General features: G+C 38.9%; 1 protein-coding gene across 1 annotated transcript; it reads right to left on the reverse strand.

Annotated features, from left to right (window-relative positions):
- Positions 1–1,097: 1,097 nt before the first annotated feature.
- DMP1 (dentin matrix acidic phosphoprotein 1) lies at positions 1,098–8,496 on the reverse strand (the record flags this gene model as incomplete). The annotated part of the gene is made up of 5 exons (XM_080697741.1): positions 1,098–2,348; positions 5,027–5,074; positions 5,253–5,285; positions 7,405–7,452; positions 8,443–8,496. 5 exons carry the CDS (start codon positions 8,494–8,496, stop codon positions 1,098–1,100), a joined length of 1,434 nt encoding a protein of 477 aa, XP_080553867.1.
- Positions 8,497–19,289: the final 10,793 nt, after the last annotated feature.

Consider the following 19,289-nt stretch of genomic DNA (forward strand, 5'->3'; position numbering starts at 1 on the left):
TTTCCAAGAAGTGATTTAAGAAAATCTTTAATTTTAATGAGAGAATAGTAACAAAATAGTGGTAATGTTTTAAAGAAAATGTTCTTTACTATAAATATATGATAATAATAAACACTACTATAACAAAAAAGCACATGTTTCTCCTGGTTATTATTATCTTTATTACAAAACAAATATTTATGTTGAGGTAACATTTCAAATGGTATTTGATAAAAATCAATTGAATCCTATTTACAAAACTTTGAAACATATTAAAATCACTCAAATAACAGTTTTTCCAGCATTGCACATAAACTGATTTTAGAAAAAAAAATAAAGCTGATATTTCTTTCCCCACACTTTCCTAGCCAAATCCTTCATACCATCACCAGTGAGGCAACGATGACTGAAGTCCCACAAGAAAACACTGAATAGGATAAATTAGTTGAAGAATCAATCAGGTTTTGCATATTCAAATACCATCCTGTGCCATAATTTGAAAGGGCTTTCACAATCTAAATATTTAACTGTATAAGATGCACTAATTTTCTATCCCAAGAATACATAGAATTATCTTGTCTCCAATTGAAAAATCTCATGCAACCCTCCAACTCCAGAGCCCACTAATTCCACAAGGAAAAGTTGGTCACCCTCTCTGAGCTCCCACATATCTTGTTTGTACCTCTATTATGGCATTTACCACATGGATTACTACGATGCTTGTCACCTTCAGATGTATCCCTCTTTAGCTCCTTAGCCTCATGGGTCTCTTTATAAGCTCCTCAGGAGCAAGAAATGAGTCTGAAGCTTCTTTGCCCATCCTAGCACCTAGCACTGTACCTGCTTCAAACAGGACCTCAGTAACTGTCTGTCAGGAAAATGAGTTAGGAACTATTTCACTGTGAAGATATAAGGCACATCTTTCCTTGCTTTCTGTGTCCTTGTGTGTGTTCTCATGTCACTGCACATGACCTACACTTCTATAGAATGGTGACACCCTGGAAACCAGTGTGATGTCCAGCAATTCCTTTCAGAAAGAAATGGCCTCTGGGTATCTTTCTGATCAAAATATCAATAAATATGGTTTCAACAATTGCCCTACTCTCAAGAAGCAGATGCTAGTAGCCATCTTGGCAGTCATTGTCATCTTGGTCCCCGATGGGTTTGTTGTGATAAGCATCCACTGTTAATTTTCTGCTCTCCGCCTCCATGTTTTTAGGCCGGCTATCTTCCTCGCTGCTTGATGTGCTCTCAGTGGAGTTGCTGTCTTCTTTGGATCGGCTACTGTCCTGCGAGTCACTGTCAGCATCTTCGTCAGACTGGCTGTCCTGCTCGGACCGGCTTTCGTCACTCTGGCTCTCCTCTGAGGTGCTCTGAGACTGGAGGCCCTCCTGGCTGGAGCTGTCCTCCTCCTCCGGGGACTCCTGGCTCTCCTCTGAGAACTTCAGGCTCTCATTGGACTCGCTGTCAGCCTGCTCCTCCCTGGACTCACTTTCGGAACTGGAGGTGTTCAAGCTGTCCTCCTGGCTGGAGTCGCTGTCTTCCCGGTCATCTGGATGGCTGGTGACATCTGGGTTGTCACCCCTGGACTCGCTCGCCACCTCCTCCTCAGACTCACTGCTGCTCTCTTGCGATGGCAGGTCCGCCTCTTGGCTGGACTCGCTGCTGGGGTCTTGCACACTTTGAGTGTCTTCCTGGGATGGGCTCTCCTCGCTGTCCTCTGGGGACTCGCTCCTGCTGTCAGAGCTGACACTTTCTGTGGAGTCACTCTTAATTTCTTCCATTGTGAGGCTACCATGAAGCTCACCTCCGCCATCTTCCTCAGAGAGGCGAGACTTTCTGAAAAACTTCCTCCTGGGAGGCTGCACAGAATGGCTTTCACCAGAGACCTGAGTTGTCGCAGGCCCCGGGTCCCCTTTGGCGTCTTTGGATTTAACACCAGCACTGTTCACTCTGGAGCTGTCAGGGTCATCACTCTGCATTCCTTCCTCATCAAACTCAGAGCCGTCCCCATGGCTGCTGTCCCCCTCACTCTCACTCTCAGGCCTGCTGTCCTCCTGGTCGAGGCCCCTGCTCTCACTGGAGGCATCTTCTGGGGAGGCGCTGTCCTCTCTGGACTGAGAAGCATCAGCAGAGTCTTCATCTGAGCCGAGTCTGAGGATTCCACCTTCTGCTTCCTCTCCAGGACCTGGGCCATCCTCTTCATCCCCAAAGGTGTCATCTCCACTGTCATCTTCGTCATCATCTTTATTGTCTCCTTCTTGTCTTGGGCTCCAAGAGAAGCCACCAGCTGGTCTATACATGTATTGACGACCTTCAGAGTCCAGGTCCTCCTTCAACTCTGTGCTGTCACTGGGGTCCACGTGTGCCTAGAGTTTGGGGTTACCAGACATGGTCAGACTCCAGGAGCTAATACAGGGGGAGTTATCTAGTGCCTAGCTAGGATTTTTATGCTTTATTCTTCCTCCTCTAACCCAATTTCACTGCTCAGAAACATCTCTACCAGAGATAAAACAGGAAGAAAGTGGAGTTGAAACTCACATCTTCCCATTTGGTATAGATGCACTTAACCCAGTACTGCAAAGTTTTTCCAGATGATGAAACTGTGATAAAATTCTATTCTGCCATAAAGAACAAAAGTATGTAATTTTCAGAAAAACAGATTAGAGAATATTATGCTAAATGAAACGAGCCAGTCTCGGAAAGTGAAGGGTTGTATATTTTCTCTTATATGTGGAAGCTAGAGAGAAATTGAGATACCAAAAGAGACTTCAGATAAATGAAGAGAGACTTCAGTGAAATAGTGGAAGGAAATTAAGGGGGAGATATGGGAGAGAGATGTGATGAGAGAAATAGTTCAAATAATGCTATTTATACATACAAAATTATCAACACCAATCTCAGTAACATGTATGGGGAGGAGAAAGTGGGGTTTCAATCAAAAAAGAAACACACCAAGTATTATGTATATGTATGATTCTATCACTTGGAACCTCATTATGATATATAATTTTAATGTACCTATAAAAGTCTTTTAAAAATAAAAAATAAGTATAAATATTTCTAGAAATTACTTTTCTGAAATTCAAATTATATTATAAATAGTATTCCTTAAAGAAAAAAAACTCGAAAAAAATTTCAGGGCCTTATGCACGCTAGGCAAGTAATCTGCCACTGAAACCCCCTGGACTCTCAGAGAAGTTTTTGTGAATCAAGAAGTTAGTTTATAATGCTCACTCATCAAATTTTTTAATATGTGAAAAAAAATCAAGCATTCTTAAACTGATCCAAATATTTTTTTTTCTAATCAACTTTGGGTTGGAAAAAAATGTATTAGTGCAGGACAACGAACTTTCAGTTAAAAAACCAGCAATTGGGAGGCTGAGACAGGAGGATCACAGGTTCATGGCCAGCCTCACTGCTTAATGAGGTCCTCCAGAACTTAGTGAGACTCTGTTTTTCAAACCTAAGAATAAAAATAGGGCTGGGGGTGTGGCTCAGAGGTTGAATGCCCCTGGGTTAAACCTAGGTACTACAGAAAATATATCATAGTAAGATACATATACGAAAATGATAGTAAGATACATCTCACCCTAATTATGTTCCCACCTCATGAGCACAGGAAGAGAGTTACTTATGGAGGCTCAGTTAGAGTAAGACAACCAATGCGGCTGTCAAGGCAGCTTGATTCTAAGTGTGAGGTCAGGAAGATTATCCTATTCGTAAACTGCAAGCTCTGCACAGGAAGCAGAAGTACAGCAGATCTTCATTCATTATGTCCTAGAAAACCTTCTCTCTTATCCATGCTCCTAAAACAGAGCACAGTTGCCAACTTTTTTCCTTTTCTTTTTCTTTTCTTTTCTTTTTTTTTTTTTTTTCTTTTCCTTCTTCCACATGTCCCACTGACCAGTGTCTGAGTTGGGGTCTGGGAGCACACAGTGTTGCCATTTCCTCTCAGCACTGGAGTTCTGTATTGGTGTGTTGGAAATGAGCTTGGGTTTATCCTACCTTATGTCATTAAACACACATCACACCCTTCTCAAGTAGGAGTTGATACTCTCACTGGAGAACTTAGAGAATGCTGAGGCATAAAATCAAGTCTCTAAGAAAATGCATTTTCCTAATTCTATGCTTTTAACTTATGGAGTGTTCGTCCGATAAACCCTTAGTAAATAGTGTTAAACAGTCCAGTCACTCATCTTCCAACTCTGGCTGAGAGCAGAACGCAGTGTGGGTCAGAGCTTGGGGAGTGACAACATTCCTGAAATCTCTGGAGCCCCCGCGAGTTTGGTCATAAGGACAGGAGAGGATGTAGCTCAGAGGCAAAGTGCTTGCCTAGCACATATGAGGCCTGGCTTCAATCTCCAGCACCACAAAAATAAATAAAAAAGATAGTACATCTAAGAAAGTAATAGTATTTACTCTTTTTTTAAAGCTAATTTTTTTTAGTAAAGGCATATAAGATAAGTTTGCCTTTCTTAATTCCAGGGCCACAGATGAGGCTATTTTAAAGGGAAAGTCACTCTTAAAGCAGCTGTTTTTATTAAAGTTTCCCAAGGCTCTCCTCTCCTCTCCTCTCCTCTCCTCTCCTCTCCTCTCCTCTCCTCTCCTCTCCTCTCCTCTCCTCTCCCCATCAGTATTATTGACATGGAGGAACTCTCTTGGCCCTGCAAGCACATCAGGCTAGCCACATCATTTTCCTAATCTGAACTACTCCAATTGTAAAATCAGTATTTGAGACTGTTGAGTGAGCTATTATTTGTCTGACATAGTCAATAACCACTTCTGTGTGTATACATTTTTTTGTTGTTTTTAACAAGGAGGGACATTTAGGTCACAATGTGTCAGATGATAAAAATGGAATGAACAGCAAGTCCCCATCTGAATTCTCCCCACTTGTTTTTCCCTTCTTATTTTGAGAGACTTTTTAGCATAGCAAATAGTTAGAAAATATTATATTTAGAACTGTTGACAGGTAATTTAATCTACCATCATTTCCTTCAATTCCTAAGGACCCAGAAAAGTTAAGAAAAGCCTGTTTAATTACCTGTTCCTCTGAGCTAACTTTACTTTCTTCTGATGATTCACTGTTCTCCTGAAATGGAAAATAAATGTTTATTTTCCTTTTAGTAATTCGTCAGGAAAGAGAAAATATGATACACATCAACTGCTTGAAGCTTGTATTTACTACGTTCAAAATGGTAAAAGGCGACGGATGAGAAAAGCACTGAAGTTCGTGAGATGTTTATGACAAAAATAAATGAGACAGTTACCGTGGGTGGTGTTGGCGACTGCACCAAATGATCCTGGCAAAAATGACAGAAAACAAGTTACTCTTTCATAAGTGGATTACATCACTGAAAATATTTAGAATAACTATAGGCAATTTTTAAAGTTCTTTTGGTACATATTATACATTTAAATGAATAATGATTAAATTTTATGGCATACTGGCTAAAAAAAAGACCTTGAGATGTAAAAAAAAACTCAAAAATTTTTATATATCTGATACTACACTTATATTGAATATACTGAATGAATTTACAATAAATATATATACTTTCTTTGAAGGTGACTGTTTATATAACCTAGAGGAAATGTAACATAGGCTAACAATGGAATTCAGAATCCATATTTCTGGTTTTTAGTCCTCAAAACCAGTCATCTTGGTGTTAGCACTGAAAGTTATATGTTCCAGGAAACTCTTCAGATGCAGGTAAGGTGAGTGGTTGGTTATTCTATGTGCAGGTAGGCAATTCGCTTCCCCTGTCTTTTTCTTATTCGTAAACTAAGAAAGTCAAAACCCACTGTGTCTATAAGGTGACTGTGAGGGTAGAATCAGCCAATGCCTCGTGGAAGCATCCTGAGCACTAGACAATGTAATATAAATGAAATAATCCATTTTGAGAACATTGACTTCATAAAATTCAATAGTAGACAAAATTGAACTGAGAAATCCATTAAAGCTTTCTTGAGTCACCAAAGAGCACTAATATTAAAACAAATGTCAAATATGAAATTTAAATACTATAGTCATGGTACTGATTTGTTTCACATTCCTTAATCTAAAAACTATAAAAATGTCTGAGTAACTTCTGTGCCATCCCCCACCCCACCAATTCTTTCTGTCATTCCTGGAGGAGGGCGTGGCCCTGAGTCTCACCCCAAGGTACAAAGCAGAGCAGGGAGGGGCTGCTATTGGCCCGTCTTTAACATGCCTGTCAGCACTGTGCAGCCAGGATGGCTCAGAGAAAGGAGCTATAATCACTCCTCTCTGCCTGTGATACTGCAGTCAGGCACAATGGCAAATTTCACTCCAGTCAGCTATCATTTGGAATTAATGGGTGGAAGAAAGTAAGACATTGGTATTTTTCTCATGCTAAGGCTAGACTGGAGAACAAGGCATGTTTGTGAGTCTCCGGTTAAATGAGAGAGAGGATAGACGGTGAATGCTTTTAAATTAACCAGCCTATGGATTTATCTAATGAAAGTTCATAATACACCCTGCAGTGACTATTCTAGCCGGAGGCAGGGGCAGAACCCCACTTCAGGCCTCTGATGTTATTTGGCTACTGCCAAAAGTACTGGTTCCAAGCTGTTTCATATGTAAAAGTGGCAGGAAGCTAAGTAGTGGAGAAATGCTCTGACGTGGCCTAAAACGCTGACCCTAACTGAGTGCCTGTCTTGAGAGTTTACAGACCTCTCAGACTCTAGTTCCTGACAGGGATATGCTACACTGGTAAGAATGCAGATTCCGGAACCAGAGTGACATAAATTCAAAGCCTGGCTCTAATACTTGTTAAGCCTACAGCCTACATAGATTAAGTTACTCTCGGGGCCCCATTTTCACATTTGTAAAACGGAAATAAAACACAACACTTAATTTGTTGGTCTGTTGTGGAGATAAGAAATTCAGTACATATAAAGCACTCAGAACTATAGCTGACAATGATTCCTGAGTTATTGGGAGTTAATAACGATTGGGTTATTGAGATTTGAGCATTCGATAAGCATTACCATCACCCCAAAGACTAGTACCCTCTCATTCTGCTTTAGTTTCTCACTCAGGACTTGACTTTCTGCCTACTAGTCATCTCCTGTTTAAACAGATTTTCAATCTTAATGTCTCATAGACAGTCTTGGTCCACTGTTATCCACCTCCTTGCACTACTATACACATCCACTCTAAGAATAAAAGTAAAAGAAAAAATTCTTCCTGACCATATCGTACTATTAAGTTGAAATTGAAGCATTATTTTCTTATCTGAGCTAAAAAAATATATAGCTCTTTACTACCTATAGCTTAGGCTATCAATATGCTCATACGTCACTAGCAGTTTCAACATTTGCAATGGAGTCAACTAGCTTATACTAATCATGTATTAAAATATTTTTAAAAGCCATATTTCTACTTACCTTACTTACCTTCCATTCTTCAGAACTCTCAGATTCGGTATTTTGATATCTGGCTACCTAGAAAATTTAGGATATATGATCAGCCCATAGAGAAATTTCTAAGACTGCAGTTACTACTTTACATACCTAAAAGCAATGGTAATGGTAATCACCTGTTAGCCTGCATCAGGACTACCTGGAAGCCTTGTTAAAACTCAGATTGCTAGGTCTCATTCCCAGAGAGTCTAGATTTGTAAATCTCAGGTAGGACCCAAGAATGTGTGTGTGTGTGTGTGTGTGTGTGTGTGTGTGTGTGTGAGAGAGAGAGAGAGAGAGAGAGAGAGAGAGAGAGAGAGGGAGAGAGAGAGAGAGAGAGAGACTATGGATTGAACCCAAGGGCATTCTACTTTTGAGCCATACCCCTAGCCTTATTTTATTTTATTTTATTTTATTTTATTTTATTTTATTTTATTTTTTGCAGGTCTGGGGGTGGAACCCAGGGGCATTTGACCTCTGAGCTACACCCCTTGTCCTATTTTTTGTTCTTTATTTTGAAAAAGGGTCTCACCGAGTTGCACAGGGCCTTATTATTTAGCTGAGGCTGTCCATGAACCACAATCCTCTGGTCTCAGCCTCCCTAATGCTGGGATTATAAGCATGCGCCACCATGTCCAGCTTATTTTTTATTTTTTGAAACAGGATCTCACTGAGACTGGTCTCAAACCTATAATCCTCCTTTCTCAGCCTCTCAAATACTAGGATTACAGGTGTGTGCCACCGTACCCAGCAAGAGAATTTGTTTCTAACAAAGTCCTAATTGATGATACATGTTTAAGAGACACTTTTAAAATCACTGTTTATGGAGAAATAAAATGAGAAAGGAGTTATATTAATTAAACTGAAGAGAATAAGGAATAACATGGATAATATTTTAAAGAAAACAGCTTTCTAGGTAACTGATTTCATCTAACTGGAACATGCTTGCCCCTTCAGTCCATAGCCAATGAAATCGTAAAGTTTTAGATAAAGAAGTTATATATGCACATACATCCCCACCCTGATACTTACTGGGAAAGCACAGGATAATCCCCAGAGAAGCGTAAGGAGGATGCTGGTCTTCATAGTTGGGTGTGATGCTTCTGCCTGCAATGAAAGACAGGGATGTTTTATTCCATGCTAAAGAAATCAAGGGGCTTTAATTTTTTGTTTCTTCATATTAAACAACAAAAACATCATAAAATGTCCATCAACTGATGAACTGATTTATAGAGAAAATGTCCTATATCTATACAATAGAATACTAGTCACCCATTAAAAGGGGGGAAAACCACTAATGCATGCTACAAAGTAGCAGAACCTTCAAAACATTATGCCAAGTCAAAGAAGCCAGACACCAAAGACCACATTTGTATGATTTGGTTTATATGAAATGTCTAGAATAGGCAAAACCATAGAGATAAAAGGTAGATTAGTGGTTGCTCAGGGCTTGGGCAGATAAGTGGTTGAGGAGTAATGGCTAAGAGGTGCAGGTAATGCAAATGGTCTAGAAGTGACTGTGGTGGACATGGCCCTGTGAACCCAGTGAACTGTCTACTTCAAACAGGTGAAGCATGCAGGATATAAATTATATCCCAATAAAGCCACTTAAAGTTAAACAAAAATCTCACTCCTAGGAGATCAACTGAAAACTTCTCAACAAGTCTCAACAAGGTCTATAAACACTTCTTCATGAACACATAAAATATAAGTGAAGAAAAGGGAAGAGAAAAATTTCTAACCTTTCACAATAATCCCATAGCTCAATACAGCAGAGCAACCTAGATAATCTATTCCCCCTAAAACACTACACTTACTGACACTTACGATAGGTGGTAGGTACTTGTACATGTGCACGCACGTGTGCACACACACGCAAACACACATACACAAATGCACACACACTGGTTTCGAAGTCACATTTATAGCTACATAATAATGTCTAGACACAATAGATTGTTTTCATACTTTCTTTTTTCTTGATCTGCAAAAGATGTACAGTGGCGGGCTTCATATTACAGTTCAAGAAAGCTCTTAATATCTACTGTGATACAGTTAGTCATACATTATACATGATTATGTGAACTTCTAGTTGTCATTCTTGGCACTGCAGGCTCTAGGGTAGATTAGAGGTTTGGGAGACACTTGTGAATCATGCTAAAAGAAACACACCAAATCAAACTGTACTTTTCTGGAAGGTGGCTTCATTTCTCACTTCCAGAAGTAATTATTCAAAAACAATTTGCTCTGTATCTGAAAATAGACATACTAGATGCTAATGTTAAAAAGTTAGCAAAATGTTTTAAAAAAACAATTTGTCCTGCACTGAAAAACCCTTGTAGCTGCTCTCACATGTTTATCCGATGTACTTCAATATACATTTTTTAATTATGCAAAGTTATTTCAGACTTCATATTCATTGATTTTATTTCTTTAAATATTAAATATATACCGTGCTGGTGACATGAGGTTTAAGTTAAAGACTCTCACCCTGGCTGTATTTTATCATCACCTAGGGGAAAAAATTACAATACCAATGCATGGATCCTACTTCAGAATAATAAATCAATTCACTGGGCATGGAAATGTGTTTGAGTTTGAAGTGCTTCCAGTGATTTTAACCCTTCATCTAAGAAATAAGAATTTGTTGCTCAATAACCAAGTAGGCTGAATAATGTCTGGAACACTGCGTTCAAAAAGTTATCTAAAGTTCTAGTTTTATGTTTTTAGTTTACTTTAAAAAATAGAATTCCTAAAAATAGTGGTAAGGATTATGAAAAAGTTCCATGTTTCTACTTTCGTACAGCTTAAATGGTCAAATATCTTTTTTTTTTTTTTGATACAGAACATTGAACCCAGGGGTATTCTACCTCTGAGCTTCACCCTCAGTCCTCTTATTTCTTGTTTTGAAACAGGGTCTCACTAGGTTGCTGAGAGTCTAGCTAAATTGCTAAGGCTGGTCTCGAGTCTGTGATATTCCTGACTCAATTTCCCAACTACTGGGATTATAGGCATACATCACCATGCCCAGCTTTAGCCTCTTATTTTATATTTTGAGCATTATCCTCTTTCAGCATAGTTATTCTTAAATTGCATTATTTGTTATTATTCAACATAATACATATCCATCTTCATGTTTTGTTATTCTTTTAATTTCTTTTTAAATCCTTTGCCTAGTACCCACTGAGAAGAACATATAAAAATGCTCAATTGCACCTAAAATAAGTCTAAGTCATCAGATATTACCTCCCTTGAGTTCCCACAATCAAAAGTTTTTTAAGTTTTTAGATTCATTTGTAGTGAAAGAAAGATTTTTCCCAAACATGGTATTCTCAAAATAGCTACATACGAAATGTTTCAGTTTCACAGGTCAAATAAAAGCTAGGCAATTCACAATTTTTCTTTTCTGAGTGAAATGTGAATAGAGTGACACTAGCAGATGTTCTGAGCACTAGCAGATGTTCCAGCCTTGCTGCCTGGTGAAGGACTACTGAATTCTCTTATATTTTCTTTAGCTTCTCTATTAGCTAATAAATTGAGTAACGAAAGGATGCCACTGAATGTTTATTGTAACCCAACGAACGCTGTGGGGTTTCACCAAGAAAATGCACGCTTCCAGTGCCCAAGCTTCTCAGGAATAGAATATTGTGAAGTCAAAGGAAGGTGCACCAACTTGCTCAGGCCTCCAGAAATGCCACTTAGCACCCTCAACTAAAGTATTAATTTCCCAAGTAGAAGCTTAGTAGACTAAAATAAAAGACACCCTAGAGTCCAGAGAGAGCTGATGGTGCTTCCCAAAAACCATAGCCCATTTTTAAGCATCAAAGAAAGTCACATCTTAAATCTTATGTTAGGCTCACAATTCGTATTTTTATAAGAATAATGATACTTTTGTGAAGTGTATTTCCAAAGGAGAACACCAAACTTTTATAAATGTTGTAGCTACCCTTGTAAAAAAGAGTAGAAGCAGATTTACAGCAGCTTTATTCTAAACAATAAATTAACAAAATAGCTATAAGCCTGAATATGGAGTCCAGAACCGCACGCTCCTCCTCATTGACTGGTCCTTGTCATTTCCACTTTCTACTTGCTGTCACTTTACAACAGGACCAGGTGACAAAAGAGGGTGACAACCTTGACCTGAGGTCGACCTGTGTGGGAGTCAGTGTGTCAAAGACTTCCATACTTTCTAAATTATTTTCCCAGAGGCAAAAATATTTAAAAAAAAAAGTGAGATCAGGAAAAGGAAACCATGGTTCAGGTTTCAAGTAGAACCAAAACTTCTTTGGGCTTTTGAGTAAGGAAAAATTTTCTGAAACTTCCTCAAAGTTCACTTTTCCAGTAAAATTTACTTATGTAAACCAAAATAAAAAAATAGCACAAATGAAAGAAATAAAAGTTGGCAAAACCAAAGGCTCTTCTTTCCCTTGGAAAGCAATATATTATGTTAGTTTGCTTATTTTGGTCTTAGCATTGTTATCCTCAAGAATGCTAATGGATAATAAATTCATTTATTAGCAGTTAACAAATATTTGTTGACAATAGTCAATGTGACAGGCACTATTCTAGATGCTGAATGCATAGTAATGTATAATAGTAATAATAATAATAATAATAATAATAATAATAATAAGCTGGTCTCATGAAAGTAAATTTATTCACAATCCATCACAATCCAACTAACCAAAACCTGCTAGAATTTTTTCATTAATATTTCTTGAAAGTAAAAAAGAATTTTGCCAAGGTATAAATCTGTCAGAAATTTTGACAGATTACCAAATAAATAAGCCAATAAAATTTTTAGTCTTTCCTATTGTAATTGTCTTGAGATTGCTTATAATCAGTCCAAACTGCATGCCCTCAGCCACAGTGACATAACGCTGAGGTATCCCAAGTATGGTCTGGAAGGCTCTAAGCATCTACGGCACTAGGTCCACATCCCCTTTTGGGAGATGGTAAATGGACTGATGCCCTTTAGAAAACTGCTTGGTCACATATTTTTAATCAACAAGGTTAAAGTAGGATAGCTTATGTGAGTCTCAGAAAGTTTGGCAAACCAGAAGTTATTGGTGCTAAAAAAAAAAAAAAAAAAAAAAAAACCAGCTTGCTTAAAGTGTTGATGCTACACAGGGGACCTTCTAGATGCCATACCGCATGCATGGCCAGCCCCACGCACCCAACTCTCTGATGCAGAGGACAGGTATTTGTGACATCAATGAAGAAGTGGAATAAATTCAGCAAGTAAAATACATATGCATAGAATTATACACATCCTGAAGTCTTCTACACTAGAAAACATTTTAGAGACAATCGTATTTAACATTTATTGAAATCTGACAAAGTGTAAGGCATTGAACCTACGTGAATAACCAGCTAAGTAACACAATCATCATATCACATCCTTAGTTTATCTCAGTGACCTTAAGATGGGCTTTCGGGTACTTACTCGGTTCATGATGAATAGCACTGGATGCTTCCCAGATAAATACCATTAATCAGTTTTTAATTAATTTATTTTTTATTTTTATGTGTAATTGGTTTTTAATTTAAAAGACTGTGTTTTAAAAGTTCTGCCAGCCTAGTTTAAATCCTTCACAAATCTTTGTATCTAGGAAACCTGCACGTAAGAGTGTTTTACTAATTAAAGCTAAGCTAAAAATGACCTTCCGTCAGCCTCCAGCCCAGTACACTTTCCCTTTCAAATGTACTATGAAGAGATCTAGTAAGAGCATTACCAAGAAAAACACTTACTGACTCAACATATCATCTCTTACTGTGGCATTAACAACAGGAAGAAACATGAGAATTGTTTTTACCAAAAGCTCAACTTTCCCCCATCTTGCTCTACAAAGCTTATGCTTCCTGACCTGTATGCACATTTAATGTTTTCAAACAGCACAACAAAAGCCAAAGACTTTAAAAAGTTAAATAATGAAAATATCTTACCCTCTTAAATTCACAAAGACTTTTCCAAAATGTCTCAAAAATCAGGTTGAAGTTTTCACAGAGGAAATCTCAATGAAGCCACTCTGAACACTTCTCTAATGGACCAGCAATTTAAACTCTGCTGCAGCTCCTGGGAGCCAATCAGCCTCGGGCTGGGGGTGACTGACATCACAGGTGTCACCGGGACCCCGTACGCCCACACTTCCTCCAGCTGGCAGAGTCGGGCTTTCCCTAAAAAGCTCTTGTGGTTCCCAAATGACTAGACTAGTTTCCATTAAATTAAAGATCTTCCTAAAGCTTTATTTTGATTTCTAAATATATGTCATTCACATCCATGCAGTCTTATGAACATTATAAACAATGACAATGTCTTCCGCCCACTAACAGATCCCAGCAGACCCAAGGATGGGAAAAGGAGAGTCAGCAGTGGGCAGAAAGCTTCCTGTTAATGTACATTTCCAGGTAGTACATGAAATAAGCTACTAAAATACTAGATTTTCTTAAATTGCTGGTATTGAGGATATGGGCTTTTATCCCTCCTCTTTTCCTCTTCAACAACCTCCACTCCTTATCTCCTTTTTCCTCCCATATACACACAAAGATCCCAAATTCTTGCTAATATAAGAAAATATTCACACCATTTTACGATCATTTGAAATGTTCAAATACCTCACTTAAGTAACTTTTTGTTTTAACAACAAATTTTTTTTTTTAATCTAACACCTCAGTATTCCCCTGAGCTTGCCATATTTGGGTGACTCTTTGAAATCCAAACAGGATTAAGAATACCACAAAACTGTATTGGCAAGGTATTCTATACCATCACTAGAAATGTAATGAAATGAATAAAATGATACCAGAATTCTTTTCAGGGAGTGCACTGAAGGTTGTTGGAGGAATCTGAAAGTGGATTTGGTACCTCCCTAAAACAATGCCCACATAACAATAGGATGACCACTGAAGAGACATTTAAAATTTTAAGCCCCTGTATTTTAATTCTTCAAGAGTAGGGATGCTTGCTTCGTTTATTGGCATGTACCCAGTGCCCTAGGACAGTTCTTAGGTCAAAATAAGTACCCAGTAAATGCTTTTTGAATGGCTAGATGGATTGTTTTTTTTAAGAGCCATGTTATTAGCTTGCCTGCCCACATGACTCATTCTCATTCTTTTTCAAAGTGTTGTGATTGTTAAAAAATTTAGTTGATGCTTTTAAAAGCCCAAATCCAGAAAATTGAGGTGCCCAACCTTATTTTTAAAACAAAGATCAAATATCTAGATTGTGAACTTATTCATTGTGAACCACAGCAGTGGATGAGGGAACAGAAATGAGCAAAAAAGAGTCTATTTTCATATAGAGTTGATTAAAAAGTCAAAGTTCACATAGGGAAACTATAAATGCCCGGTCTACCGTTCTGGTTCTGAATTATACTCCCTGGTGGTTTCCTGGGTCTTGATTGAGGTCTATCCTAAAAGAACCTTATAATCTATCTCAGAGTATATTCTAGACAGATTTGGGCAGAGGGTGTTACAGAACATTGTTTTAGACTCTCCAAATACACACATAAAAACAAGGGAGAAACTAGATAACAAAACTAAACTTGGCACTTGGGTTGTTATTGCTGTATTAAGAACTCCAATACTTGATCTCTCAAAGCAGTTAGTACTTAGTCCTCTCTCACAGATAGGTCTGCCGTGGTCTGGGGATTTAACTGAAGTAGAATATTCAAGATGGTGCCCTCACGGAGTAGCTGTCTGAGAGCTCAGCCAGCATTTTTTTTTTTTTTTTTTTTTTTTTAGTGGTACTGGGGTTCCTGGAAGCCCTTCTACCTCTGGGCTACACTCCCAGACTTATTTTTATACTTTTTTAATTTGGAAACAGGGTCTCTTAAACCAGCGCAGCTGGCTTCGAACCTGCAAGATCCTCCTGTCTCCGCCTCCCAAGCGCGGGGATTACAAGCGTGTGCCACCCCGCCCGCGTTCAGCCAGCATTCTTATTCTGAGTACTTCACTGCTTTACTCGGCCCCTACTCTTGTCTTGGCCTCCTTACAAAATAGTGGCTGGAGCCCATGAGCTCTCCAGAATGTCACGCTCTCCCCTTTCTATTGGTCAAAATCAGTCACGCAGCCATCTCAGATTCAAAGAGAGAAATTGCCTTTACCCTCCGTGCCTGACAGGGAGCTGAGGACATGCCAAGGCCATTTGAGGGGATTCGTTGACACTTTATAAGTCAAGCTATATTCAAACTCCAAATAAGGTGGCTGGGAACAAACCAGCAACTGACACAAGACCTGCAACATTTACATAGGAGTAAGCCGAATAAAACGACAGGGTGTCTGCTGGATGCGAAGACGGAGAAGCCTCAGTCCAAAAGCTTGCTGGCATGTACTAGTCGCACACTTAACAACTCGTGCAGGATCTGCAGCTGACTGGCCTCTGAGAAGTCACAAAACCAAGGCAGCGCAGGCCTGCCTTCTGCGATGGACACAGAGAGGATGAACTTCTGGTAGTAGAATCAACAGTGCAAAGGATACTAACAGTAGAGAAAATCCAGGTAGGTGTGAAAGAGGAAAACGAATCCAGGAAATCTTCAGAATAAAGCTGCTGTATTCTTTTAACACAATATGAAAACAACAGAAGAGGAAGCCATGTGAAGTCAGAAAGCTATCCTGAACCCTTTGTTATAGTTGGATATAAAATGTTCCCTAAAGACTTCACTTAATGTTTGGAGCTGATGTAATTGACTCAGGAGGGTTGTGAACCCACAAGTGGATAAATTAATTGTAATGGATCTACCTGGGGGTACCCAGTAGGCCAGGAGGCTGGAAGTGATTCCCTAGGGGTGTGGTGTTGGGGATTAAATAAAGGGTTCTGCCTCCCCTCCTAGCTCTCTGGCTTCTGGCCTCCATGATATGAGAAGAACTGCCCATGTGCTCTCCCTCCGCCTCCAGCTGCCATGCCTTGAGATTTTCGGTCCCCAGCCTCAGGTGGACTGAGCCTGAAACCATCTTTTCTGTAAGCTATTTGGTCAGGTATTTATATTATAGCTACAAGAATGCTTGCTAAAATTACAGGGAAACCAATTTCATAAAATACAAGAGCAAAATACTGTGAAGGTTTAATTTCATAGAATTAGAGTAACAGCCTGAAAAACAATGAAAGCATGCTGGAAATAAAAAAAATCAATCACTGATTAAAAATATAATCTACTTAATAATAGCAAAAAGGACACAATCGATAAAAAATAGCCATTAAAAAAATTAAAATAACTCAGAAATGAAGTAGAAGAAATCAAGAAAAGAAACTTAAAAGAAAAAATTACTTTGGAAATAAAGACTAATCTAGAATGAACATAAGAGGGAATGAATATAAATAATTCCTTAAAAGGAACAGAAGGAAACAAAGAGAAAAAATTATATTTAAAAGAAACAAAGAAAGAAAGTGTTCAGGAGAAAGTGACACATGATATCACTTTGTATTTGAAGATGTGCAAAGAAGATCCAAATTTACATAGAAGTCCTGAAGAAGGTCGTAAAAGTACAGGAATAGTAAGAATGGCCATATTTTTTTAAAAAGCAGCAAGAACAATAACAAAACAGAAACAAACAAATAAAAAACAAATAATAAAAACCTATAATTCCTAGAATTCAAGGAAGTTTCTTTGAACTTAAAAAAAAAAAAGATTTGAGACTCACTATTAAAGAGCATACATGTCCCTGAGAATATTAACCTAGAATGACCAATACCGAGACATATTCCAAATAAAATTATTAGATTTTGAGGAGAAAAAAGTGTCCTTTTTGTTTCTATGCAAAAACAGCAAGTGATTCCTACAGGGAAAAAAATAGATTGTCATGTGAACCAAAAATTTGATAGCAAAATCAACTTTTAAGTATAAAGGACTCAAACAAACTGGAACTTATCAGCATGCTGGAATTTAAGGCTACTGCTGCGTCAAAAAATTTTTGGAGACTCTACTAGAAAGTGAGCTTAAGACAACAAAAATAACTGAGGTGACCTTGTCCAAGAATAGGTGATAAATATTAAATATATAGTTACTTGTAGAAACAAAATTAAATAAAGCTAACTTGAAGAGGATATAGTATAGTATGCAATGGTGACAGACTTAGCCTAGATATAATGCAACTTTATAAAAAATGGGTAAATATGAGAAACATATATGCAAATAAATTCCAACTGTTCCTAACAAGTATGCTAGTGATGGTAATATTATTGTTGTTTTGAAAATGTTGTATGTGGCTGGGCGTGGTGGGGCACACTCTGCTTGGGAGGCGGAGACAGGAGGATCGTGCAGGTTCGAAGCCAGCTGTGTTGGCTTAAGAGACCCTGCTTCCAAAAAAAAAAAAAAAGTGTAAAATAGGTCTGGGAGTGTAGCCTGGAGGTAGAAGGGTTTCCAGGAACCCCAGTACCACCAAAAAAAAAAAAAAAGAAGAAGAAAGAAAGAAAGAGAGAAAAGAAAAGAAAAAATGAAAATGTTGCATTGACCAGTGTGTCCTTGAGAATCAGGTTTCTCAATGTAGAAGAAAGAAAATCCAGATTTGATAGAGAAGCGTTTTTAAAAAACCCATAATCCTGTGATCCTGAATTTAAATAAGAAATGAGAGCTTCCTCAGAAATACACACACACACACACACACACACACACACACACCACACCACATGCATATTGTAGCTCTAGCCCCGTACAGACCTAAAAATAGTGAAAAATACAACCATAGCTAGTGTTCTTACACCCGCACTGTGGACTAGCATCCAGAGCCTCTGGTTTTTATTGGTGCATTGTAGTCATACATCTTAATCTTGTACCCAGAGATGGTGGAAGCATACATGCACACATTGCCCAATCAGCACTTACCCAATTCCTACCCCATTCCCTCCCCCATACTCCTTCTCATGTTTGGCTCAGTGATAACCAGATACCAGTTGTCCAGAATTGCACAGGTTCGAAGCCAGCCGTGTTGGCTTAAGAGACCCTGCTTCAAAAAAAAAAGTATAAAATAGGTCTGGGAGTGTAGCCCGGAAGTAGAAGGGTTTCCAGGAACCTCAGTACCACCAAAAAGAAGAAGAAGAAGAAGAAGGAGAAGGAGAAGGAGAAGGAGAAGGAGAAGGAGAAGGAAAGGAAAGAAAAGAAAAGAAAAGAAAAGAAAAGAAAAGAAAAGAAAAGAAAAGAAAAGATGAAAATGTTGCATTGACCAGTGTGTCTGGTTTCTGGTGTGTGGCCAGAGATGTTCAGGATATATTGTCATCTTAAAACACAGGCAAGCTAGAGAAGACTACTAGCATCTGTCAAAGCAACTCAGGATGAAACAGTGCAGTGTTTAAAGTAGATGAAAACTTAACTGAGGGGATGGGAGGGGGGAGAGGGAAATTCTCTAATGCACATGATGTACTTTAACAAACTTATCAATGTCAATCACTGAGCCAAACATGAGAAGGAGGATGGGGGAGGGAATGGGGTAGGAATTGGGTAAGTGCTGATTGGGCAATGTGTGCATGTATGCCTCCACCATCTTGTGGGTACATGATTAAGATGTATGACTTCCGGGAAGATGGCGACCGAGAAAAGCGGGGCTTAGGAGCCCCGCTAACAACCAATCTCCATTACCACAAAACCAGCGCCTTTCATAGCCAGAAAACACCATCACCAGAAAAACAAAAAAACCACCAGGCTCCAGAGAGAAAGCGGACTGAGAACAGAGCTCAGAGCCACAGAGGAGATACACGCGCCCGAGGACGCGGCAGCAGCGCCATACTGCCGGTGGCAGCAGCAAACTCACCGGACGGCTACAGCAAGTCAAGGTGAGCCGCTGCAGAACAGCCAGGCGGGATCTTTCGGCGCAGAGAGCATTTAGAGCTCCCAGTGGCTGAGCTCAGCACACGCTGCAGGAACTCAAAGTGGAACTCAAAACCAGAG

The sequence above is a fragment of the Muscardinus avellanarius genome, assembly GCF_963383645.1.
Source record: "Muscardinus avellanarius genome assembly, chromosome: 6".
Lineage (NCBI taxonomy): Eukaryota > Metazoa > Chordata > Mammalia > Rodentia > Gliridae > Muscardinus > Muscardinus avellanarius.